Genomic DNA, 27081 nt, shown 5'->3' with positions numbered 1-27081 from the left:
ATCCACACCTCTGACTTAATTTGTCTCCAAGAGTTGACTTGAAGACACCTTACCAGCTGCTTGCCTTGGGATTCTCTGGAGGCCACACAGCTATTAAATAATGCGGTTGGGGCTCGAGCTTGCAGCCTCTTTGCTTTCGCAAAGGATGCTGGGAAAACACTGCTCAGGGAGGGTGATGGCAAAGGTCTAGAAATTCATGCCACAGGGAAAGGAGATTGAACAAAGGAATAGGAGAGGTCAGCCCTGGAGAAGAGAAGGCTGGCTTTTCCTTAGGGAGCCCATCTACTCCCCAGCTTTAGAGGCTGGAGAACCACAGGGCTGGGCTGAGCTGGACTGGACAGCCTCAGAGGTCCCTTTCACCTGTGAGATTCTAGGCAAGAGAGGATGGGAGTTGGGCATTTCAATTTTCTGTTACAAGGAGTCAATATAAGGACATGATGAAAAGAATATTTAAATAAGATGATGTTTGCAACACTGTAAAGTGGAGGTCCTGGAAAGGCCATCGAGGAGACGCCCATTCTAATCCAGACCTGAAGTGGGAAGCAGTTTAGGGAAAAGGTAGAAGGGGAGGATACAAGATTGGGTGAAAGAAAGGGGGATATTTAGCCTGGAGACATAGGAGAGGAGAGAAAGGAGGAGTGGGGAAGGGAGGAAAGGGGAGGGGGAAAAGGAGAGGAGAAGAAAGAAGAGAGGAGAAGAGAAGAGAGGGGAGGAGGGGAGGACAAAAGAAGAGAGAGGAGGGGAGGGGAAGGGAGGGAAAGGATGCAGAAGAGAGAAAAGGAGAAGAGAGGAGAGGGAGAAGAGAAAAGGAAGGGAGAGGAGGGTAAAGAAAGAGAGGAGGAGGGAAGGGAGGGGAGAGGAAAGGAGAGGAGAGAAAAGGGGAGAAGAGGAAAGAAAAAAGGTGGGGCAAGAGAGGAGGGGAAAGTTAGGACAGCCTGGAACTGGAGCAGCAAGAGAGCTATCTTCAGGAGTTTCAAGGAATATAGGACAGTCTCCTGAATGAAAGCGTATGTCAGCACCATAGGGTGTGCTAAGGGTGATGTAAATAGTCACATCAAGCCAGTTCTTGCCCTCAATAAATGGAGCTGTCGTTGGGTCATTTCAGTCATGTCTGACTCTTTGTGACCTCACTTGGGGTTTTCTTGGCAAAGATACTAGTTTGCCATTCTACAGATGAGGAAACTGAGGCAAATGGGGTCAAGTGACTTGCCTAGGGTCACACAGCTAATAAGTATCTGAAGCTGGATTTGAACTCGGATCTTCCTGACTCCAGGCTCAGCACTCTATCCACTGCACCACCGAGAGGTCTCCTGGAAAGGATCCCACATATAAAAGACAGTTTAGTTGCAGGGAGATGAAATCTTAAGGGCGCAGCCATAGGGTGGATGGCAAGTCCTTAATTACATCAGTAGACTAGATGGCAGTGCTGAGAGACTGTAGGACAAAAGGCCGACTGATGGGAAAAGCTGGTCGTCTTCCAAGTCATCTGAAGGAATAGAGTTGACCTCCATCTCATCCAAGCCATGCGAACAAACGGCAAGGGCGCCCCTTGTGGTGAAAACTAGTCACTCCCTTTCCTCGGACTGACTTTCTTTCTTTTTTTTTTTTTTTTTTTTTAGGCTGGGGTTAAGTGACTTGCCCAGGGTCACACAGCTAGGAAGTATTAAGTGTCTGAGACCAGATTTGAACTCGGGTCTTCCTGAATTCAAGGCTGGTGCTCTATCCACTGCGCCACCTAGCTGCCCCCACCGACTTTCTTTGGGTGGATGGGAAAAGGGAGCCAAGGCTAGAGAGGAGGGTCTCCTGCATAGTGGCTAAACCCGGCCTTTTCTAATGGGTTCTAGGGCAGCCTGAGACCCGAGAGAAGGAGGAAAGTCAAATGGGGAGGGCTGTGGCAGGTAATGTAGTTAAGAGGGAAGAAGTGTTCTGTTTAGTCCCCAAAGTTCTATCGTGTGCCCACTCTGAGCTAGGCCTTGTCACGTGAACGCAGAAATGGAAAAACAAAAAACAAAACTCCCTTCTTACCCCCAGGAATTTCTATTTTCTAGGCAGAGAGACAGCAAAAAAAAAAAGTAAATAAATAAATATAATATAATAAATAAAATAAAGAAATAAACAAACAAATAAAAAATAAATAAGTAAATAGACAGATAAAAAGCACAGTGGAGAGAAGGGTGGGTTAAGACTCAGTTCGGAACCTCTCTCTGCCAGGCAGTCCCTGCAATTTTAGCTGGACCCCTGGGCCTCAGTTTCCTCATCTGTCAAATGATGGGGACAAGATCATCTCCGAAGCCCCTCCCGGTTCTAAGTGTGTGACAGAAATACAAGAAGCCAGCGGGGCTTTAAGCCTGGACAAAGTCCCTCTAGAGCTGAGGTGGCCGCAAGCAGGGTGGGCTACCCGGGAAGCGCTTCTCACAAGCTGGGTGCCCACTTGGGAGGGTAGAAATAATAGGGGGTCAGGGGCACTAGGTGGCGCAGTGGATAGAGCACCAGCCCTGAATTCAGGAGTTCAAATCTGGTCTCAGACACTTAACACTTCCTAGCTGTGTGATCCTGGGCAAGTCACTTAACCCCAGCCTCAGGAAAAAAAAAAATAAATAATAGGGGGTCCTTGCCCAGATGGGGAAGTCCCTGGGAGTCCCTGAGCATGCCAGGAAGGCGGGGGACACAGCGGAGGAGCTGGGAGGTGGGATGGGGCCAATCGGGCCAGCTTTGGGGAGGGGGTGCCCCGAGCCCCACCCACGCGTGGGAGCCAGCTAGGGCCCGCCGCTGGCAGGAACCGCTGCGTGTCAGCACACGTTGCCAGAGCCCGGCCCCAGTGCCAGGAGGCTCAGGTTACCACATGCCAGGCAGCCTCCCGAGCGAGGCATTGAAGGGAGAGCTCGCAGGTCCCTTAGCCCTGGGCTGGCCGGGCTGGAACCTGTCAGGCCGGCTCCTGATTACCCGTGGCTTTAATCCGTCCCACAGGGAGATCCCCGTCTGGGGCGCTGAGATGGCGGGCCGGCTAGGGGCCTCACTCGGGGCCTGCACTCGGGGATGGGCGGCCCCGGGATCGCCCAGAACTTGGGGCCTGAGGTTTGTTTAGACTCAGTCTGCTTGACCTGGGGGCCAGACCAAAGTGAGGGAGGGAGGAGGTGAGGAGGGGGGAAGGGGAGACAGGGTGGCTTCTGTTTAAAAGGGAAAAAAAGGTCTAAATACGAACACACACAGCCCTTCCCCCCTACCCACCAGGTTCTGCCCTTGGCTGCTGGTTCAGATTTAGGGGTACTCAATCAGCCTTTGAAAAGCACCCATTTTATTTCTAGAGCTCGTCTACTGAAGGGGTCCAAGTATTTCCCATGGCCGGCTGAGAAAGGAATCGACCTGATTTGTCTTTCTTTTTATTTTCTGATAGCACAGTGTCTGGCACATAGTAGGAGCTTAATAAATGCTTACTGATCTATAAGCACCTACTGTGTGCCAGGCTCTGTAGTAGAAAGGGGAAAGGAATAAAATAATAAGAGAAGGGAATAAGCTTTTATATAGTACCTACTAAAGTGCCAGGCACTGTGCTAAGTGCACAAGTATTTAAATAATTTAAATAAATATTTCATATTTAAATATTTAAATAAATACACAAGTATTTTAAAAAGTGAAATGATTCCTACCAGTAAGGAGTTTACATTTGTTTATTAATGGATTGATGCAAGAGGATTCTGAGTTCAAATCCAGCCCCTGGGAATTACCAGTTGGTCAGGTACAGTTTATTTCACCTCAGTTCCTTCATCTACTTTCCACTGAGGGGACTGTATAGCTTAAAAGAAATTATTTGTTTTGCAAACGGGGTCAGTATGATATCAACCCCTGCTGGAGTGGGAAATGTGTATCTACGATACATATACGCAGATGTGTAGACTGCCAGGTGGGGAATGGTGGCAGCAAAGGGCCACCTGCTTTAGACAAAACTGAGGAGCGAGAACAAACTTTGCAGATGAGTGAGGGGAATCAGGGAGGACTTTCCTGAGGAGGTGGCGCTAGGACAACAAGTTCTGAAGGAGGAGAAGCCCCCCTTTTCAGCTTCCTTTTACTTACTATTCTCTTCTGAGAGAGCAGGGACTGTCTTTCTGCTTGTATTTGTATTCCCAGGATTTTAGCAGAGTGTCTCCCCTGAACATAGTGTCTTGTTGATGAATGGTGATAAAGGACTACGCGGCAGCTTGATTGACCTGTCCCAAAAGGGCAAGGACTGGGCCTGGTAGGGTTCCTGGAGATGTCCGAGGGGCGCTGGCTAACTTCAGATTTCGGTTTGGAGGGTATCCTACATGGTTGGTCAGACAAAATTATACTTGAGGCCTTTTGGTTGCATTGGATCCCTAGCCAGGTTGGATGTCGGAGCTGTTTCCCACCGGATACAATGTGTAGGTAATACCCGAGGGTCTCGAAGACCATCTAAATTGTCTGGAATGAGTTCGTCCATTCTCGTAGTTGGCTCTTTATGCCAACTCCGGTTAGACTGTAAGCGATAATGGACAGAGTCAGGAAGAAATGAGTTCAAATCCAGTAGGAGCCATTGACTAGTTCTGTGAGCCAGGGATTTTGCAGATCTTAAAGCTCTGGGTCATGCTAGTTTGTATTTATTTGTGTGTGCATTTATCTATGTTTTATTAAATTATTTATCTGTCTCCTCGAGGGCCAGCCAGGCTTGTTTCGCTTTTGCCCAGTGTCTGGCACACATGAGAAATCTTAAGAGAAGCTCTAGTACTGTGAGCAGCCTTTCCTCTCCTTCCCTGCTCCAGGTGGCTCCTGTTTACCCATCCTTCCCTTCTAGGTACAGATCTCCACCTCCTCCATCCCACCCCTTACTCGTCCCACCCCTCCTCCTTGACCGGACCAATTGAGAACACGCATCCTATGATGGGCGGGGCCTAGAGTTAACAACTCCTCCCGAATTTAGACGAGCAAATGACAGGAGTGGTTGGATGGCACTTGCCCCTAGGGGGCGGAGTCGAGACACCCTCCCGGTTGGGTCCTTCGGGGCGAAGGGGCGGGGCTTGTTGGAAGGGAGCTTGAGATGCCTCAGCGCGCATGTCCCTCACGGGAAGCAGAGGCGGTTCCTCCCTGGGTGAGTGGGTAATTCCCTTTGACGCGGAGGCGGAGTTATGATGCATGACTGAGTGATCCCGCCCCCTCAGTGAGGAGGGGGCGTGGTCCCGGGAATAAAGCGTGCTTAGGGCGGGAGGAGGCGGGGTCCCTGTGTGTGGGCGGGGCTCCCTGGGGGCGGAACCGTAACGATGGGCTCTGAGCTGCCATTCTCTTCGTCGTCTGAACGGGTTGCGCTGGCGGTTCACGCGGAAGGGGCGTGGCCTCGTAGGAGATGAGGCTCATATTTGGGGCAGGGCGAGAGCGGCCTCTGAAAAATTGGGCGGGGCCATGACGGAGGTTCTGAGGGGCCCTCCCCTCTACGGTCAAGCCGGACCGCGTCGGGCGTGTGTGGCCCCTCTGGAGGCGAGGCGCATGCTTAGGGAGGGGCGAGAGGAGGCGGGTCGCACGTGGGAGGCGGGGTCTGGAGGGCGGGGCTCGCTTGGCTGGGCGGGGCCGAGCCGGGCAGACTGTTGGGGCCCCGCGTCCCGCTCCCATGGCCGGCCCCGGCTCCCCGCGCTCCCCCTGTTCCCCCGGGCCGCGCCCCGGGGCCCCGCACTGACCGGTCCATGGCGCCGGCCGCCGCCCGCCTCGCCCTGCTCTCTGCCGCGCTGGCGTTGGCCGCCCGCCCCGGACCCGAACCCGGCCTCGGACCCGGAACCGGACCCGGACCCGGACCGGCGCCCGGTGAGTGACCGAGCCGCGCCCGCGAGCGCCCGGACCCGGGTCGCGTTCTCCTGGCATCGGCTCGGACAAAGATCGTGCGGACCCCCGCCCTCTTTACAGGGGAGGAAACTGAGGTTCCTGGACGATCCCCGCCTCCCCGGGACCTCGGAGAGTGCCGGGCTCGGGGCTCCGGCCGCGGGGGAGGGTGGGGCGGGAGTCCCGGGACCTGGAATTAGGGCTGTTTGGCACGGACTTTTTACCGGGAGGGAAACCGAGGTCCAGAGAAGGCAAACGGGTTGCCAGCCTGTGAGCGAATTGGAGAGTGTGATTGGGGCTGTGGGAGAAACCCTGCCCCGGAGTCCGAGGACTTGGGTCCCGAGCCTGCCTCTGTCCCATAGTGACCGACTCCAGGACTGACCTTGGGCCACAGTCAGCCGCAAGTTCTCAGTGAGGGAGGGAGGAGGGAAACGTTTCAACAAGTGTGGAGGTGCTTTATGTACATACAGTGTGGAGATACTTTGTGTCCAGTGTGGAGATACTTTGTGTCCAGTGTGGAGATACTTTGTGTACTGTGGAGATACTTTGTGTACAGTGTGGAGATACTTTGTGTCCAGTGTGGAGATACTTTGTGTCCAGTGTGGAGATACTTTGTGTCCAGTGTGGAGATACTTTGTATACAGTGTGGAGATACTTTGTGTAGTGTGGAGATACTTTGTGCACAGTGTGGAGATACTTTGTGTCCAGTGTGGAGATACTTTGTGTACAGTGTGGAGATACTTTGTGTAGTGTGGAGATACTTTGTGTCCAGTGTGGAGATACTTTGTGTCCAGTGTGGAGATACTTTGTATACAGTGTGGAGATACTTTGTGTACAGTGTGGAGATACTTTGTGCACAGTGTGGAGATACTTTGTGTCCAGTGTGGAGATACTTTGTGTACAGTGTGGAGATACTTTGTGTAGTGTGGAGATACTTTGTGTACAGTGTGGAGATACTTTGTGTAGTGTGGAGATACTTTGTGTACAGTGTGGAGATACTTTGTGTACAGTGTGGAGATACTTTGTGTAGTGTGGAGATACTTTGTGTACAGTGTGGAGATACTTTGTGTAGTGTGGAGATACTTTGTGTACAGTGTGGAGATACTTTGTGTACAGTGTGGAGATACTTTGTGTAGTGTGGAGATACTTTGTGTACAGTGTGGAGATACTTTGTGTACAGTGTGGAGATACTTTGTGCACAGTGTGGAGATACTTTGTGTACAGTGTGGAGATATTTTGTTTATATTGTGTAGATAATTTGTGTAGTGTGGAGATACTTTATATACAATGTATAGATACTTTGTGTACAGTTTGTGGAGATATTTTGTGTAGTGTGTAGGTAGATACTTTGTTTATAGTGGGTAGATACTTTGTGTAGTATGGAGATACTTTGTGTACAGTGTGTAGATAGATACTTTGTGTACAGTGTGGAGATAGATACTTTGTGTAGTGTGGAGATACTTTGTTTATATTGTGGAGATAGTTTGTGTACAGTTTGTGGAGATACTTTGTGTAGTGTGTAAACAGATACTTTGTTTATAGTGGGTAGATACTTTGTGTACAGTGTAGAGATACTCTAGATGTGTGTGGAGATATACATAGTCACTTTTATGTCTAAACAGATCCCACCTAAGTCATTTCTACCTGTAGATGTGGCAGACACCCGGCGGGGGCCTCTGTTCTCAGTCTCAGTTTCCTCCCTGTGACAGGGAACCCCCCCCCCCCCGGGGCTTTCCCTCTGGGACTCTAAGGAAGACACCAAGAACCCAAAGTCAGTGTTCTTTCCTCTTCGCCTTCTGTGGGTGCGGGGGCTGGGCCGGGGCGGGGGGGGGGGGGGGGGGGGGGGGGGGGCTTCCTGGGAATCCTGTGCTGGCTCTGAGAGCAGGGAGGAGCCAGGGCACCCGGTGAGGCTAAGTTTAGCCGCCTATACCATCCATGGTTGAGGAAAAGCGAGTGGGGGGAGAGAAACTTGGGAACGCTGGGGTCCCCTCAGAAGGGGCAGGGACCACCCTGTGAGCCCTGGGGTGGAACCCCACTGGCCCTGCTTCACTTCTGGAGCACAGTAACTCCCTCCCTGGCCAGTCCACTGGTTTTTATGTAACTTCAGTCCTTCAGAGGAAGCCAGATTTCTCTTGCACACTGCACATGTGTGCTGCTTTTTGTCAGGGAACACACCCCGTTCTGCCAGGAGATAGAGAAGATGTCCAGAAATATGAGTGGCTGCCTCCCACAGCCTCCTTTCTTCTTTCAGTTTTCCCCACAAAGAGTAGAGGAGGAGGGGCAGAGGGAGGAGAGGCTCTCCAGCCCGAGGGGCCAGGTAGCCTGTGACTGGGGGACAGGAGGGACTGGTATGGAGAAAAAGAGCCCCGGGTGGGAGTTTTTAACCTTCTGGACAGAAGTTCAGTGTTGAGCTATGTCAGTTTCCCAAGATAGAGTGGGACCTGCTCCATAGGGACTTCACTGTAATTAGGGGAAAGGGAAGCAGCTCTGTGTCTGTCCTCAAAGGCAAAATAGTGCTCTGAGTCGGGGCTCCCAGAGGTGAAAGGTAGACCTCTACTCTACCTTCATTTATGGGGTGTGAGTGGAAAGCGGATCTCTTTTGTGTTCATTCACTAATTATGTGGAGGTTAGAAGCTCATCTCTGAGCACCTTAAAGGGATGGGGAAAAGTTCATTAGGAAGCGCTCCAGATGAGAACTGAGACCTCATTCCTCCATTTGAGCTAGGATATTTGCGAAGCGAGAGAAAGCAGGGCAGTGCCTGGGATGTTTTTCTGAAATCCATCTAGAATGCTGGGAGATTCTCACTAGCTCCAGACTTCTTAGAAGAGAAACCACTTTGGCTAACGCAGAGAATGGTCAGTCACTCAACAAGCATCAGCTAAAGAGCCAGGCAGCAGGAATAGAAAACAGCTGAAAAAGTCCCAGATCCCAGGCAGAAAATGGTGGGGAAGGAACAGCCGGCTCCCAGGGGAATTTGGAAGACCCTCCTGTGGATTTTCTGGGCCTCGGTTTTCTGGTCGGTAAAATGAGAGCGTTGTTCCATGGTCTCCTTCATGCTCTCACATTCTCACACATATATGTTGTGTGCGATGTGCCTGAGGAGTATTTTCTCAGAAGCCTGGGACTTAGCAACAGAGCGGGGACTGGGTAACCCTTTAGCTTCACATTTCCTTCTGTGTGGTCCTGGGTGTGTCAGTAGGAGAGAGGAGGGGCCCAAAATACCTGGGCTCACCTTTGACCCAGTACAGAAGCAGTAAATGGCCTCCACGCTTATCCTGCTGGGTGAGCAATACTTGTTTGGAAGGTGAAGCCCCCTCCTCTGTGACATAGACTTGCCTGGTTTCAGACTCGATAAATTGAGGTCTTGAGTGATTGGAACCCCGGGGCTTTTGTGTGTGTGTGTGAGGGGGGAACTGGAGTAGGGGGGCAGATAAATGAACCATGAGCAACAGGCCCCTGGTGAGCCAGAGTCCGGCGTCCCCAGGCCCCCTCCGTGGTTCCTGTTCTGAAGGGACACCAGCCCTGGGCTTTCAGCGGCCTTTCTTCTCCGAGCACATTTCCAGGAAGGACTCCCATTGTTTGAACCCCCCTCCTGAGTGTTGCCCACCAGTTCCCAAACTCCAGTCAAATAAAAAACCCCATCTCACTCTGAAGATCTGCCAAGGGCATCATTTTATTATTTTTTTTCGATAACTGTAATTTTCTCAAAGTTTTGTGGATGGAAAAAATTATTTCGCTACTTAGCTTCTGCACAATATTGCAAGCTTGAAACTACTGGTGGTTTTCTTTCTGAAGTCTGGCTTTCAAAAAGCAGTTCGCTCACTTCCCTGCCCGCTACTTCTCGGGATTCTATGGAGCCAGCCCCAGATCTTCAAGGTTCCCCTGATTCGTTGCCCTCCTTAAGGAAGGACAGGGAGGAAGGCAGAGCTTGCCCACGATCGTCCCGATTCTCAACGGATGGGAAGAGAGGAACAAAGGCAGGGCCGGGAGGCGGCAGCTGGCCCGGCTGGGCATCTGGATGGAGTGCTTCCTCCCACGCCCTGTGGGAGAGCTCATCCAGGGAGCTGGCTTTGGCTGGGTTCTCTGCAGCGCCGCTTTGCATCCTGGTGCGGACCACGTGCCTCAGGTGCTCCGCTGAATTCAGGAGCTGCCTCCACGGGTGGGAGCCCCCAGAGCGACTCCCCAAGTCAGCGGGCCCAGCTTCCCATCCCATCTCAGAGGGGCTGGGGGAGTGTGGCAAAGCACCTGACCCCTCTCGCTCATCCTCTCTCTGCTTCCCGGGTCCCTTCCAGCGCTCATGCAGTCAACCACTGGAATCGCCTCATTTGAATTCGCTTGAATCTATTCTCCGTCACCTTCAGTTGCCCTGCAAGCAGCGTGGAGAGGAGAGAGTGGTGGCCCCCCTGAAGTGCTGCACTGGGCTCTCATGTCTGTGGGACCTGGACAAACCCAGTGGCCCATGTTGTCTGCTGTATAAAACGGCCATGGCCTCGGGACTGTAGGGAGGGCCAATGGAGGTGGCACCATGTGGTGGGAGGAATTCTGGATGGGGAACTAGGCGGCTCCAGGCCTGGCCATTCCTTTCTCTGTACCTCAGTTTCCTTACTTGTTAAATTAGGGATGTGGACCTTCGATCCTCTCCGTGGGATCCAATGTGGTGCCATAGTGTGTTGGACACTGGCCTTGACCCAAGAAGGCTTGGGGCAGTTTCTAATGTTGACCTGTGCTGATTATGTGGGACTTAGACTGTGGAGGGAGACCTGGGCAAACTAGGGCAAGTCACTCTCTGTGCCTCAGTTTCCACATCTGTAAAAAGAGACGATTGGACTAGATGGCTTCCAAGGTCCCTTCCAGCTCCAAGTCTGTGACCCAGTGAGATTCAAGTCACTCCGTGTGTGTGGCACTGCTGTTGCCGACACCAGTGGGAGCCGATGTAGTCTAGCCTAAGCTCTCAGAGTGCAGGGGAAACCTTGCGTGTCTCCTGAATGTGCCGTTAAGGCCAGTGCAGACACAGGGAGGAGCCGCCAACAGCCTCCTCCCCCCAGGATGTGGTGGACAATCCCAGATGGGGCAGGAAAAGCCCCCAGGGCAATCCCACTGCCTCCCTCACAGGCCCGCAGCCCCAAGGCCACTGGCCCCCTGCTCCCCATCCCATCCGAGTCCACAAAGCTCTACATGGTGGCCACCTAGGGATGCACTTTTAGCAATAGTCCCAGAGGGGATGGTGATCAGGACCTCAGGGAGTGCCCAGCTTGGGGTTAGCATGAGCTCCTTGAAGGCCAGAAGCCATTCCCTAGGAACAAAACCTGCCACGGCGATGATGCTTTGGGGAGTTGGAGGGAGGCGAAGCTTTGCTCAGGTAACCGGGGGCTCTGGGTGGTTTTCCTGCTGGTCACTCAGTCACTTAAAAAGCAGAAATCTGCAAGGAATTGTGATTTTTTTTGTTTGTTTTTGCTGAGGCACTTGAAGTTAAGTGACTTGCCCAGGATCACACAGGAAGTGTTAAGTATCTGAGGTCAGATTTGAACTCAGGTCCTCCTGACTTCAGGGCTACTGCTTTATTCATTGCACCACTTAGCAGCCCCTGTGATCAATTTTAAGACCTGAATTGGGCCGGAGATGGTCAGCAGAAGCCGAGGCAGGACTGAGGGGCGCTGCACCAGGGGCAGAGGCTTCCTGTTCTTTTTCTAGTGCATGGCAGGAGCATGAGGAGAGTGGGGAGAGCTGGTGGGTGTCACAGGCTGGGCCAGCGGTCAAGGCTAGCCCTCCTCCACACAGGCCCTTCTGCATTTCCCACCATCCTGTCTTTGCCCAGAACATGTTCTTCCTTCTCTCCTCTCCCTCTTGACTTGCTTTTGTGTTGTTTTGTACAGAAGATAAAAACAGCAGCAGCTGCCCTTTCTGTGGTGCTTTCAGACACCTGGAGGAGCACTGGGAGAGGGCTGGCTGGAGTCCGAATTCAAATCCAGCCACGCTGGGCTGGCCAGAGTCACTAAACTTGTCTCTCTGCCTCCCAGGTCTATGGTGATGGCCAAAGGGGATGGTCCCCACTAGGCACTTAGCAGCACTACCTGGCATTCAGTGGGTGCTACAGAAATGTTAGCCAGGCACTTAGTGACTCTACCTGGTGCACAGTGGGTGCCACGGACATGTTAGCTCTTATTACTATTGCGGTTCTTATCAGCTGTGCCGGCTCACTACCGCAACTCACAGAAGTGGGAGGGCGTGAGAAGAGCTCTGGCTTCAAATTCTGCCTCTGGATCATACAGCCTGTGTGACCTTGGACAAGGCAGGTACCGTGCTAGGGCCTCAGTTGCCTTGTCTGTAAAATCAGCTTGGACTCGAGTATCTTCTAGTTTGTCATTTTCCTCTCAGAAGGGAAGTTCTTTGAGGTCAAAGACTTAACAAAATGTCTGGCACAGAGAGGGTGTTTCAATTTGCCTCAGCGACTGGTTGAAGTGACATGGCAGGTCCTTAACACTAGGTCATGACAGGGGCTAGGGGCAGGAGGGGGTTAGTGAGGGGCTGTAGCCCCGGGGAGGAAGGTTCTTGGAAGTCATTGGCTCTGGGGCATGTCAGTGTTCCTCAGACTGGAGGAATGGGGAGCTGTCCCTCAAGACTCTCATTCCCGGATTTCCCAAACTGCCCTGGGGCAGCCAGACTTAGCCTCGTTAACACTGGTTTGAGACATTGCCATGCTTTTTTGCTTTTCCTTCAAACATATCAACCAGGGAACCATGGTGAGCAGAGACGCTTTGGGGTGGTCCTTTCGAAATACGAAAGCAGGCCGGCCAGAGAGGCGAGCTTGGAGGCTTCTTTGGGATCCAGTGACCACAGAAGGCTCTTGGGGAGCTGGAACGAGCCCAGATTTGGGGCTGAGTGGCCTTCAGCTGAGGGGACACCAGGATAGAGAGCCTCAGGGACACTGAGGGTGAATCCCTTTAGCCAGGATGTGGATGAAAACACCTCAACGTATCCATCATAGCCCACTCCAGGCACTTGGAGAATGGGGGTGCCCACAACAGCCCTCTGAGATGGGGGTACAGACACCACAGGGCCCACCATGTAGATGAGCCCTCCCCCTCCCCCGAAGTCTAGCCGGGAGGCATTTGGGGGCTAGGATTCCACGGCAAGGACACTGGCGTCTCCTGGGGGCCCCAGAATGGCCTCAGCTGTGATATGGCGGCAGGTGTGGCTGGGGAGGGGGGCGGTGCTGGGGCCCAAGGCCAGTGGTGAAATCCATCCCCAGAAAACATTTGTCGCTTCTTTTAAGGCGGATTTCACATCACCCTTTCTGTCATTCGACATCAAGCGGAGCATCCCTTTTTAAAACAACAGTATGATTAGCGTGGTAGATTATTTTGCTTTAATTAAATCTCTCTTTTTTTGCCAGAAAAACTAAACGTTCAGACATACCAAGTTGATTGTGTTTGTATTAGGAAACACGGAGTTAATGCAAAACACTCAAGAGAAAAGGCTCCCTCTGTGTGTGTGTGTGTGTGTGTGTGTGTGTGTATACACACAGCTTTGTCCCCGACAAAAAGAATAGGGAAGGGCATAATTTTCTAGACACACCCTCCCTTCTCCCCTTCTCAGCCCCCTTGGAACATGCTCATAAACAGGTTTTCAAGGGTGCCTCAGGCCCCCTGCAAGCACCTGGGCAGCCAGTGTGGGAGGGTGAGGCGCTTCCTACTCCCTCGCCCCTTCCCCTTAACTGCATTGGGGTGACCCCAGGTCTCCCTGGATTCATTTTAGACCCAGATGTAAAGGGCTCATCTCCCCTGTCTCCAGGCCCAGAGCTGCCCCACTTCTGAAATTTTGGATCCCCCCGGCCTGGTCCCAAATCTGATCAATTGACTTCACCATCTGCTTCCATCTGGGCCAACTCTAGAGAGTCTCATTCCTTCCTTTTCTGTCAACCGAGGGGCTTGGGGACCTTCGAGCCCAAATGCTCTGATCCTGTAGCTTCCATCTCCTCAGTGTGATTTTAGAAATATAGATATATATATATATAAATATAGATATATATGTATATAAATATATATATATATATTTTCGCTTCAGTTGTCTATTGGGTTAAAATTCACTTATTCAACAAAAGTTCACTAAGTGCTCAGTATGTGTAAAGCCCGGGACCCGGCACTTTAGCAGAATAAAAAAGGAAGCCATTATACAGGCCTTCCTGGAGCTTACAGTTGAGGAGGCAGAATAAAGCGGGTGTTCAAAAGACAGGGAGGTAGAGCAGCCAGAATCCAAGCGTGTTTGGAGCCGGGTCCAGTGGGCTAAGAGGAGGAAGCTGTCACCAAGATCTCAGCAGAGTCGAGACCCTTGAGGATGAGGAGCCTAGCTTGGGAACTGCTGGGGAGCAGACCTAGAGGGCCTTGAAGGTTCCCCAGGCCATTCCCCTCTTTGTACAGATGAGGAAACTGAGGCACAGAGATGGAAAGGAATTTGTAGTGAGTGCTGTTCCATCTCAGTTTGGGAGTTGTTTTCATAAAAAAGGCCCTCCCCTCAAGGAGTTTATATTCTGCCTTGTGCATATGTGCTACATCCAGTTAAGTTCATTTAAAGGAGACAAAAATTAATATTTCAGGGAATGGGGATTGCCAATAATTGGAAGACTCAGGAAAGAGGCGAACTTTGCATGGAGATGAAGATCCCGAGGGATGGAGGGGATGAGAGAGCAAGGGAGTGAGTGCTCCCAGCCTTGGTGCAGGGTGGGGGGAAGGGGCCCGACGCAGGAGATGGTGTGTCTTCTCTGGGGGACAGCCAGGAAAGCATTCTGCCCCGAGTACAGAGCTCACGCAGTTCCAACTGGTTGGGGTCTTGTCTTCCTGAGAGAGGGATACTGGGAGGTGGGGATGGGAGGTAGAGGTTATATGGGGGAATGGTGAGTCATCCGAATAGTGGCACAGAGTTTGGCGGGCTAGGCCGGGGCCAATTCATGGAAGGCCTTGAACGCCAGGCTAAAGAGCCCAGATGGAACTCATGTGGCCCTGGGGGATCATGGGGCAGTCACCCCCTCGGAGCCAGACACACATAAATGGCAGCAGGGCAGCAGGTTTCCACCAGTGTTTTGGCCGTCCCAGGAACAGCGCAGGCCCGGGGAGAGAGTCGAGGGCAGGGGAAAAGCTAGAAAGCGAAGGCCCGGTGGGTCAAGGGCCTGGCCCTGGCTGTTGCACCAGGGCATGAGTAAGACAGTACCGAGGGTGGGGAGGCCTTCCAAGCAGCCGGACCTGGCCACCGCACAGCTGTGTGGGGCTGAGGGGAGGGAGGGGCCGGACTCCTCATATCCACAGCAGCCGGGAAAGGGGAGTTGGGGGGGAGGGTCCTGGCATTATTCTGCCCCAGAGCCGGGCAGCAGAGAAGAGAGCTTGTCAGAAAGGGGCCCTCCTCTCCCAGAGGGAGCTGGGCCGCCTCTCAGCCCGCCAGGGGCTTCTCTCTCACTCCAGGCAAATACCTCCACGGCCTGGACTTGTCCCAGAGCAGTTTGGGGAGGTGCACCATCCAGGGGGGAGGGGGGAGGCAGTGCCCTCTCAGAGCCAGGCCCTTGGCATGCAAGGTCCCGTCCATCCCTCCTTCTCGTGGGCATCAGACTGCTCTCTGATCCCCCCTCCCTCCCCCCCCTTGCTGGGGCCCAGCCCCTACTTTCTACTGTCACTGATTGAATCCCTGGCAAGCAGCCTGGCCATTAAACTTTTGATTGTTTGACTTGCCACAAGGGTGGGGCGCTGCCTCTGCTGGGCAGGGGGGGCAATGCCTGCCTCGCGTCACCCGCTCCAGCAGCTGCGCCCTCCTTTCAGGCCGTGGGCTCTCGGTCCTCCAGCCAGCATGAACGTCCCCTTCGATAGGGGGAGGGCTCTTTCGGGCCCCCTCCTCCCTTCCTTCGTGGGGGAGTAGAGACAGCTTTTCAAGATGAGTCAGGGTAGTATGTCACCATCTACACATGTGACTGGATTAAAAAAAAAAAAACAGAAACTACTTTTCATCTCTTAAAACAGATAGAAATAAATGGAAGTATCTGCCTGGAGTTTTGAGAAAGATGGCAACCACGTGGTGGCTGTCTTCTGGAGGGGGGGCCTACCCATCACCGGGCGGCCAATCCCATCTCAGTATGTAAATTACTTGCTGCTGTTCAATCTATAAAAACTCATCTTCAAAGAAAATTATTGGGCTGGTAAAAATATTTTTAATAATGACCACAGAAGCCATATTTATGTTTCTTTGATGTCCCCCTGAAGTCCCTTCTGGTTTGAATCAGATTGTTCCCACATAAAATACAGTGGAAATCTACAGTAATAAAAGCCCTATTCCTCCTTCTGTGGGGAAATAAACAGGATGGGGATTGTCCTTTTAAGGGTCTTTTCCCGTTCTTTCCCCCAGACTCGGGGCTCCTATTACCAGTGGGTGTTTTGGCATCCCTTAAGTGCCTTCCGTCCTTCCCTCCCGCCATGTTTTGCTCTTTCATTAAAGTGTTTCTGTTGTCTAATTATATCCTTTCAATCAAATTAGAGACTGCAGCATCTGGTTAGGGGCTGTAACTGCTGCCATCTGCACCTAGTATGTACAGGCCTTTTCAGCTGAAGATCATTCAAGGCAGGAAGAGATTTGGAGAGAGTGAAGTTGGAGGGGAGGCTGACTTAAAAGGAGCCTCTTCAAAGTCCTGGGGAGCTGCCCTGGTCGCCACGGGGACGTGTGTTCGGGAGCTGGCTTCCCAGGCGCACGGGTGAGCTTGAGGGATTCCACGCCCTTGCCACCCCAGGCTTGGACGGGTGCGCCGTTCGGTGCCGAGCCGGGCTCTTCGTGATCGCCTTCACCGTCCTTTGAGAGAGGGGGTTAGTCACTTCTGGGGCTGCTGGGAGGAGCAGATGAGAAAGTATATTGGCAATTTTTTACTTTTACAAATCTACAATTACTGTAGAAAATCAGCTGCTCTTATTATTCTCCAGAAAGCCTTAGACCTCCACACATCTCACTGGACCATGGTTTTGGTTTCCCCCAGTGGTCTTTGCTCGCTAGTATCGGCTTCAAGACCTTAGGGGACACCAAATGCAGCCCCATTGTGGAAGGTTATGCCCGCAGAGCTCCCGGAAGCCTGCCCCATCGCCCATCAGATACTACCTTTGTGACAAATTCTGAGCCAGACCAGTTGTGAAACCGTAGCCCATCCAGGCTCAGAAAGGTCTTTTTTTCTGTGGGACCTCATTAGGATGGACAGGGACTGTCTAGGGTGCTCATCAAACAAAACCAATCTGGTCGGGAGCTTCTGACTGCGCTCGGTCTGTCCATAAGTCCAGCATCAGCTCCCTGCTGGGAGTATATCCACGTGAATCCCCACAGAGCCGCCCTCTTCCCGTGAATTAGGCCGGGAAGATCAGCTCCCAGCTCTGCCTTTTCTCTGCCCAGGCTCCCTGCTCACAACGGATAGTAAGGTGGGCAAGAGCCCTAGGGTGAGTGAGTCTCGCATCTCCATCAGTTTTCATTTGGTGTGACCGGGACCACTTGTGAAATGATTGATTAGAGTGGAGGGAGTGGGCCGAGATCAGGGGGAGAAACAGGGATGGAGGCCCAGGACCTTTCCCAGCGTAGAAGGAACTTCATGGTCCTGCTTCGTGGTCCCCGGGTAGCGAGGGGCCCGGTCACTGCAGCAGCTCCTCTTGGGGTGGATGAGAGATGTTCCCAGGCCTGGTGCAAGTAAGACAGGCTCCCCAGCAGCCGCGCATCACCATGGGAGGCCTCCTGGGTCCAAGATCTGGAGCTGGCCTCTCACTCGACTTTCTCATCCTGCAGCTGAGAGCCAAGGCCCAGCAGGGATGGCTGACCTCCCAGGCTCGTCCAGGCATGAAGGGGCCAGACCAACTACAGAGAAACAAGACCTGTCCCTCATCCTTGGAAGAAAACAGTAACCTACCAAGAAAGTGTGACATTCCATGTAGTGTTCCGACGTTCCATGTAGTGTTCTGACGTTCCGTGTAGTGTTCTGTGCCCATGTTTCCCCACCAGCAGAGGTAGAAAAGCAGGGGCGGGACATCTCATATCCTGTCTTTGGACTCAAGCTTGGCCCTTATAATTTCGGATTCAGTTCTCTGCAGTTCTACACTTACTGAAGGGGTGCTTAGTGAACATTTAGAAAAGGAGATTGAGGGCTGGCCACCGATGTGAGAGCTTGAGGGGAACTTGCTCTGGGGGAATTGAAGCAGAGTGTCACCAAAGGCAAACAGAGGGAATGGGCCAAGGCTGAGGAGAGGGCTATGCCAAGGGCGGGGGACTATGCCAAGGGCTGAGAGGGTTCTTCCAAGCGGATAGGCTAAGAACCACCTGGCTTGGGGACCTTGAGGCTTCCTACTGGAGGCAGATGGGAAGCAGCAGGAGGGCTGGCAGGGCATAGAATTGTGCTGGTTACCCTCATGGGATCTCAGTTTGTTTAGCTGTACAATGGGAGCTCTGTCTCTTTCTTCTGCTTTTTTCACAAATTTCTGGTCTCTACAGAGTCTCTTATAAATGTTATATGTTCTTATTATCCCCTCCAGCTTCTCTGGAGAATCCCTATCACTGTGAGTCAGGGCGCAGGGATACTGCAGCTTTCCTGTCCCACAAAGTCACGGGATGGATAATTTAGGGCCAGAAGGGACCTTCTTTTGAGGCCATTGTGTCCAGCCCCTTGTTTTGCAGATGAGGAAACTCAGACCCAAGATGGGCAAGCTTGTCCAAAGGCCCCCAGGTGCTAGATAGGATTTGAAAGATTTCTGACGTAGGATTCGAAAACCGAGGTTTCCCAAGCCCGGTGCTCTCTCCAAGGGGCTCCCATGCACCTCTGGGAAGCTGGGCACAGGCAGCAGACAGGGGCCTTGGCAAAGACGCCATAGCAATGAACTGTCAGTCATCGGCCTTTCCAGACCCAGGGTCCCTTTTGATTCAGAACTCGGACTTCTCTGGGTGTAGCCTTAGGAGAGATGTTGCTCTGAAGGTCATTTTTCCAAGAAAGCTTTTGGCGTCATATCCCTCCCATAGGCCTCTCTTTTGGCTTCAGCTCCTACCGTCCCCTGTATTTAGCACACTTCAAAGACCCATGACTTCATCAGTATGGGTTTTCCCTCAGATACAGTTCACAGCCTCCTCACCCTTTGATGAATTGCTGTGGCCAAAAATTTCCATCATTTGGCGGCCAGTCTTGTAGTGATGAGCAACCTCTCCAATGTGGCCCAGTCCTGGGGATGAGGGGCAGATTGTGGGGACTTTATTTTCCACCTTTGCAGCTTGGGGAGAGGGTGGGCCACCAGGATTTGTGCCAGAGCCTCTAAGGAGGACCCAGGATCACCTGAGGGAGCTTTAATGGAAGCTGTGGCAAGTAGAAGTCCTGAACTGGGACTCCCAGAGCCTCTAGGAGTCTTGGGGGGTTAAGGGGGGGTCCCTCTGGCATCTGGAGACCCCTGAAGTGCTACCTGATGCATCTGGGAGTTAGCAAGGGAGACACTAGCCTCTGCATAGAGCCTTGTGGGCTCTGCCCTCAATAGAGAAGGTAGTTTCTTTAGGGTCCTGAACTTAAGCTGGCTGCCCCAAGAACTCTCATTCCTTTACCGAGGATGAGTTCCAGTTTTGCTGAGCCCATTGCCTTAATCATATTTAATATTTTTATGTTAATGGAGTTGGTTTGACATTTAAATATTTGAAGGAAAAAGAACACAAGTGGCTGGCAAAGATGGGCTGTGCCGTATGGCTTGGGCAGGTTTATTGTTGCCCCCAATTATGCACTCACTGACATTCAGGGCCCACTGCCACCTGAGCTTCTGTGATGATAATCAAGAACAAACTGAGAAAGTGAGTGTCCTCGGCCTAGGATCTTTAACAGCACTGTTCTTCCCTCTCCCCCCCCCCCAAAGGGGTGATTTCCTCAAACCCAGGATAATAATCTATATTTCTGTAGCACCTCATTGGAGAGCCTCTCACAGCGTCCCAGAGAAGAAATACCTGCAGGGGTTATTGGCCCCCAAGGAGGTGCTCAGGGTAAGGGTGGGACTTGCCAGCCAAGAGTCAGAGGAATGATTCCAACACAATTTATCCTGACTCCACAGGGCTGTGATGTCTCTCCAGAAAGAAAACTGGAGGATTATTTTATAAAGAACTACTAAGATTTAGATTGTTTCTGTCTTTATGCACCTTTTGTTGTATTACTCACACAGAGTCAGAATGAAGCTTACTCTGAAGAATCTACTCCTCTAGTCCATTGTCTAGACCCCTCGGTCTTTTATTGGCTTTTAAGCCCTTTTATTGGCTTAAGTGACGGCCATAACCCTTCTCAGAAAAAAAAAATTAAGTGCATGACATACAAAAGAAAGGCTGTCAAAAGAAGCCAATCAAACTTAAATGCTTTTTCAATTTTATATCTGTCTAGTATTTTAAAAAAGTTCATGGATCCTGATCCTTAACTGACCATAGCATTCTCAGGTGAGCAACACATTAGATTCCCCCCTCGACAGAGAACCTATGTCATAACATACCATACAACATAGATCTGGAGTGGAAAGGGATTTCAGAATCCTCATGCACACAGATGAGGGAACTGAAACCCATAGGGGTTAAATGACTTGTTTGAGGTCACTCAGGTCATGAGCATCACAGGGAAGATTTGAACCCCAGTCCTCTGACTTCAGAGCCAGCATTCTCTCCTCTATGCCACCGAGGTTGTCACAATGATTTGTGATTCAATTATGGAGTGACAAGGCAGCCTCTGAGATCCTACAGACATTAACCTCTAGTGTGGCTGACTCAATCTGAAGCTAATTTGTTGGTTTACATTTTTTTAAATTTCTTAATGAAGAATTCGACATGACTTTAAAAGTATACTTTAAAACTCTATGAAGCCTCTGCCTTATATGTCAGGGGAGCAGGTACATTCACTTAGAGTGGGAAAAGATCCTTGAGTCAACAACAGGCATTTATTAGCCTCGTCTAATTAGCTTGCCTAATATGACTCCCTCATTTTCAGTAGGAGAATCTGAGGTGAGAGAGGTTCAATGTCTTTTTTAAAGTCTTAAAGACCTTTCTTAAAGTGCTGAAGTTTAGACCTAATACTTGGAACCATTTCCATTGGCATGATGCATTTGAGGGTGTTGCTAGTGTTTCCAGATGGGTTAATAGAAAGAACACCATATTTAGGGCCTGAGGACCTGGGTTCAAACCTTTTTTTCCTCAAGATATTATTTTTGAATGAGTTCAAATTTTGACTTTACCGATTATAACCTTGGGTAAGTCGTTTAAACTGAGTCCCCCCCCTTTTTTTGCTTTCAGTGATATGAAGGAATTGGATGAACTGGTTTCTGAAGTCCATCCCAGCCCTAAAATTCTCTGATTAATGAATAGCTATTGTTCTCACTTCCATGATTTCTCTATCCTTAGTTGGACTTTTCCATCTTTACGGGAAAACCACTTATGCTTTCCTTAAAACCTTAAAAACTTAAAGCTGTCAGTTTCTAGTAACAGGAATGAATGTTGACTCTTCTCCCTAACAGCCTGCACCGTCCCTTCTCCATTACTGTTAAATGCAGAGTTGTGCTTCAAGCTGGAGGCTCCATTTAGTGCCATCAGAAAAATACCAAGATGGCAGAGAGAAGGCAGGGACTCATCTATGCTCTCCCCCAAACTCCTCCAAGTACATCTAAACAAATTGTAGAGAACCCACAAAAAAGATGGAGTGAAACAGTTTTCCAGCCCAGGACATCTTGGAGAGTCAGTAGGAAGTGTCTGTTGCACTAAGGTGAGAGTGGAGTTCACTCTACACAGGCTGTGCCATTAGAGCGCTGGCCCCAGCAAACCAGGAGCAGGCCTCAGGGCATCTGAATCAGTGGTGGAGGGGCAGTTTCCAGATTTCCTCAGTCCACAGATGCCAAAGACAGCTTACAACATTGGGCAGGAAAGGTTTGTCACACTTGAGTGAGAGTAGAGCATAGTCCTAACAAACCAGGAATGGGCTTTGGGAGTCCCGAATCAACAGGAGTGGAAGCTCTAGGCTCATTTGAAAACTATTTTGATCATTTCTCAATTAAGGAATGGTCCTTGTTTTTATAAATTTGACTCCGTTCTCTATATATTTGAGAAATGAACTTTTTTCAGAGAAACTTGCTTCAATTTTTCTCACAATTACTCTTGTTAATGTATTTCCCCCCTTTTTATTCTGTTCTCTCTTTCTCCTTTCACTCTGGCTCTTACTGGAGAAATGCAAATTAAAACTATTCTGAAATACTACCACATACCTATTAGATTAGCCAATAGGACAGAAAAGGAAAATATCAAATATTGGAAGGGATGTGGGAAAAATGGGATCATTTCTACATTTTGGGTAGAGTTGTGAACTGATTCAACCATTTTGTAGAGCAGAACTTTGCCCAAATGACTATAAAACCATCATATCCTTTGAGCTAGCAATACTACTACAAGGTCAACATCTCAAGAGATAAAAAAGGAATAGGACTTATATGTACAAAAAAATTATAGTATTTCTTTTCTGGGAAAAAATGGAAATTGAAGGATGCTCATCAATTGAGAAATGGTTAAATAAATTGTAGCACTTAATTATGATGAAATACTATCGTGCTATAAGAATTGATGAGCAGGATGCTCTCAGAAAAACCTTGAAAGACTTCTATGAGCTGATAATATAAAGTGAAATATACTGTGTACAAAGGAAGAGCAATATAATGAGATGATCATCTATAAATGACGACTATTCTCAGCAATACAATGATCCAAGACAACTCTAAGGACATATGATTTTAAAAAATGCTATTTGTACCCAGAAAAAGACTTGATAGTTTCTGAATGTGGGTTGAAGCACACTAAAAAAAACAAATTTTTTTTTGGTCTACATTTTCTTTCACAACATGACTATTATGGAAATGTTTTGCATGACTACACATGTATAAACCTATTAATATAGATTATACTTGCTTGTATTCTCAATGGGATGGGGAGGGAGAAAGGAAAAGAATCTGGAACTCAAAGTTTTAAAAACGAATGTTAAAAAATTGTTTTTATATGTAATTAGGGAAATATTAAATACTACATAAATTAAAAACAGAAAAAAAAAGAACAATACCAAAGAACAAAACAAAAGATGTCTTCCATCTCCCCTCAGAAAAACCTTAATCTCAGTAATTTACCCACAGATCACAAAATTCTGAGTGGTCAAGCAATAATCATTTCCAGTGGTATGAAAGAAGATTCAGGGAAGCCAAAAAACCTGTGGAAGTATTTTCTCTACCCTAGGGCAAAAGGTAGGAGAGCCAGGCTCAGGTACTTCCTAATTGAATGATCTTGGACAGGTCATGTTACTTCTCTAAAACTCCATTTACTCATCTGAACAGGGAATTGGACTGAACTGGACTCAAGCATGAGTCTGTGATCTCGAGCAGAAACAGATCCTAAAATAAGTCACCTTTATAAAGGGTCCAAGGAGCTATCAGAAGGCCATGTTTACCTACTGGAAATTCAAACAGAAAGCTAAAATCAGAGAGTTAATTTTCTCAGATGGGCAATTTAGGAGGAGTACAATTGGCCATGACCTGGTGATTGGAGCTTTCTTGAAGAAGACCTTGTCTGTCTTGACTCAGTTTCATCCATCTGTTTGTTCCCATTCAAAGGGCTCATTTTCTCCTCCCCTGAAGCACTGGGTCATCTTTTAGGATGATGGCTCCAAATCTAAAGGAAATTCCCCCCACTCCCATCTAATTCTAAGACATGCCATGTCCAGACTGGCTAAGCTAATTTGCCTAGCGCTCTGGTAACTTGGGATCATACGAACACTTATAATCATTCAATATTTGCGTTTCTGTGCTTTGGCCAGCATACAGACTGTACACAAAGATCCTTATCTTCTTTGGAGGGAGAGCTTGTGAACATTTCACAGCACTACTAGCTGAAGCCATGATTATTTGCATTAATTGCATTCCAAGATGCCACCTCATTTTCACTGGCTTGTACTTTTTTCTTTTCCTCCTGTCTGATTTTGGTAGAAAACTAGTCATGATAAAGAAATTAAGACACCTCTCACCTAATCACAGTAGTTAAGACTCATTGGCTATTTAGTAATGAAGTTGATTTTAGTCTTGGAAATAAAGGCATATAAAATTTTCATTAGGGGTAATTTCCAGTGTTAGAAAAAAATTTTTTTGCTGAGGCAATTGGGGGTAAGTGACTTGCCCAGGGTCACACAGCCAGGAAGTGTTAAGTGTCTGAGGTCAAATTTGAACTCGGGTCCTCCTGACTTCAGAGTTAGTGCTTTACCCACTTCGCCACCGAGCTGTCCCAGAGCTTTTTTTAAAGATTGTTCAGTATTTTAAGAAAGACACCACTTGGTCCCAGATTTTTTTCAGGGGACCTGCTGTCTAGCTTTGAATGACTTCATCTGGATCCCTATTAAATGGGGCCACATTAGAATCAGGCCAGAGGGGAACTTTTTCTCCCCCATTCCCCTCAGGGGCCTCTCTTTGTAACCCATGTGTAGTGCAATTGGACCCACAGACAGGGGGCAGTAGAGAAGAATAATCTCTTGTTCCAGCCCCTAAAGTGACTTCCATTATCCAGGTCAAGAGCTCCTATGTATTTCTTCCAATTTTTAAATGAGTGCTCTTTGCCTAGCTTTGGAGATTTGGGGCATTGAAGGATGAGTCTCACACATCAAAATTGTTTATCCCAAATCTATAAAAAGATCATGGCTTGGATCATGCTCTGGGGGCTCAAATACCTAACCAGGAAGGGCTTAAGAGCTTCTGCCATAGGTTTTGGGTCTCTGCTAAACTCCTCCACCTACTGAGTCCTCCCCAGAAGGGTTCGAGCTGATAGGAAAGTGTGACGTGTCATGGAAGAGGAAAAGAAACCAGCTCCGGAAGGGCAGAGAAAGTAAGTCATTGCCCAGACTCCAGAGAGCTCACCAATGTTCGGGGTTGTGCACGTGGAAGGAGATGGCAAGAGGTGATATTAGGGGACCTTGTTGAGCTCCCTTAGAGTGTTGTGCCTTCTTTAGAATGTAAGCTCCTTGTGGTCAAGGACGGTCTTTCTTTGAGCTTGGATTTGTATCCCTGGCACCCAGGGGTACAGCAGAGTGACTGGCTAAACTTGAGTTTAGCAGGGCTCTACCCTGGGTGATTAGACAAGTGTACCAGGGACCCTGCAAGGAACCACTTCCTGCGCAGAGTATGTGGTGGCCAAATCAGGGCGTGACTTTCAGTGAAAAGAAGGTGGGTAGAGGAAGCTCACGGCACCCAGCATGCATTCTGATATTTGATAATACCAAGAGCGGGGGTCCCCCACCTTGCAGAACTCACAAGACTTACTCAGGTTCATTTTTCCTCATGTTTTCTCCCAGTTGGCAGCGTAGGAAAACGGAGACCAGCGATGGTCAGCCTGATAGTCATAGAATCAATTCTAGAAGGAAATTTGTAATAGGAGGCAGTGTGGCCCACTGGCAAGAGACCGGAACGTCTGATGCAGAAAGTGTCCCAGGGAAGGGGGGCCCACAAGCACCGGTGCCTCTTCAGCCACCACCCAACTCCCCAGTTTGCCTTTGAAGGCCTTCCCCTTGCCCACACTTTCATTTCTGTAGAAAACTAGTCTGCTGAAGGTGGGCTTTGTGTGGAGGCTGTTTGCCAACCCAAATAACTTGGGCTGTGGGTACGGCTGGGGCTCTGACCCGGAGAATGGGCTGGTTCCAGTCAAAGCACGGCCTGCGGGTGCCGAGCGGGGAAACGGGGCTCTTCCGAACATAGTTTTTGAATGATCAAAACGCTCCGAGAAATGCTTGCCAGAAGAGTGTGGCTGGTGGGGTTGGGGCTGGGGCAGGCCCGTGGCTCTGGGTGGGAAAGCTGGCTGATCTCTGGGTCTTTGGTCCCAGAAGCCAGAAAGAGGGTGAAGATCGGAAAGGAAAGGAGGCGAGACCCGAGGTGAGAGCGGTGATTTCCAGAGCCTTTGGGTCGAGGTGGACTTGCAGGACTCTCGTCTCTGTAGCTACCACAATTCCTCTTGTTTCTTTGCCATGCGTTTGACAAGAACCCTTCTGGATTCGATCTGTTAAGGAACAAAAGCCGTTGGTCTGGGCTCCCACCCTCCCCCTTTGAGGTCCCAGGCTCCAAGATGGCATCACCCACCACGGCTCACGGTTTGGCTCAGTGAGGGTCTCCTAGGCTCAGGGGCTCGGGGACGGGGGGGGGCCGAGGGGGCGGCCTGGCCCGGTCCCTCCTGTTTACCCCGTCCCCTGGTGCCTCCATCCCCAGGCTGTGGGGAGGACTGTTACTCATTACCAGGGAATTTGAGTCATTCCCCCACTTGTGTGATTGGGACTCCGAAGCATTCTGTGTGTGAGGGGCTGATTAAATCCAAGTGTCAATGCCGCCTCTCCAGCTTAGAGGGGGGACTGAGCTGCAGCTGGGGGGCCTGGTTTTGGTTACTACACAAAGGCACTGGCAAGAACCGTGACCCCCTCCAAGTACCCAGAATTCCAGAGGAGCGTCTGCTGCCAACTCTTCCCAGATCAGGGTTACCTGGTTCATTTCAAGGGCCCACCACATTCCAGCTCCCGATCCCCCCACAACCGTGTCTGCCTTTGGCAAAGGTGCTTCCCCATCGCCCCTCGGTGAGCTTCGAAGGTGAGCATCCCTCACAAACAACGTGCTGCCCGGGGGTCGGCACCAAGACACCCCCCGTCCTGGGCTCACAGTCCCTCAGAGCCAGCTGAGCAATGGCTCGAGGGGAAGAGAAGGCTTGTCTGAGGGATCAGTCTCTTGTTTCTTCTTCCATCTAGAATGTTTCACGGTCAATGGAGTCGACTACAGGGGCAGGCAGAACTGGACGGCACTGCATGGAGGGAAGACCTGCCTCTTCTGGAATGAGACCTTCCAGCACCCCTACAACACTCTGAAGTACCCCCATGGGGAAGGGGGCCTGGGAGACCACAACTACTGCAGGTGAGATCGCTGCCTCCATGGGCTGGGCACCGGGGGTCCCTGCCCGCCATGAGCTCAGCTTCCAACGGGAGAGACAGCAAGGGCATGAGAAAATCTGTACAGCCTAGATGGAAAAGGAAGAAACAAAGAAGTTCTAGACCCTCGAGTTAGGGAGGGAGGGAATGGGCAAAGGCCTCAGGCCCTCTCTGTCCCTTTCCCAGCTGGGAAGCATCCTCTTGAGGGCCAGAGAAAAGCACGGGATGTGGAGCTGTTGGGCCCGAGTTCAGAATCTGCCTGTGTCACCATCTCCCCCTCTGACTAAGCGGG

At 50.3% G+C, this 27081-nt stretch overlaps 1 protein-coding gene across 2 annotated transcripts in view; it reads left to right on the top strand.

The window, feature by feature from the left end:
- Positions 1 to 5565: 5565 nt before the first annotated feature.
- The window catches only part of KREMEN1 (kringle containing transmembrane protein 1), a 40476-nt gene continuing 18960 nt past the window's right edge, over positions 5566 to 27081 (top strand). Inside the window, exons 1-2 of one of the 2 annotated variants that reach the window (XM_074294850.1) lie at positions 5566 to 5805; positions 26613 to 26775. In XM_074294850.1, coding sequence (XP_074150951.1) covers positions 5688 to 5805; positions 26613 to 26775 — 281 coding nt within the window. In that variant the 5' untranslated portion in view covers positions 5566 to 5687. The remainder of the gene's footprint in view (positions 5806 to 26612; positions 26776 to 27081) is intronic. The other variant, XR_012486966.1, reaches the window with a different exon arrangement.

This window comes from Sminthopsis crassicaudata, chromosome 1 (assembly GCF_048593235.1).
Source record: "Sminthopsis crassicaudata isolate SCR6 chromosome 1, ASM4859323v1, whole genome shotgun sequence".
In the NCBI taxonomy this organism is placed as follows: domain Eukaryota; kingdom Metazoa; phylum Chordata; class Mammalia; order Dasyuromorphia; family Dasyuridae; genus Sminthopsis; species Sminthopsis crassicaudata.
Note: the sequence above shows the minus strand (reverse complement) of the source record. Positions and strands in the feature narration are given on the sequence as shown.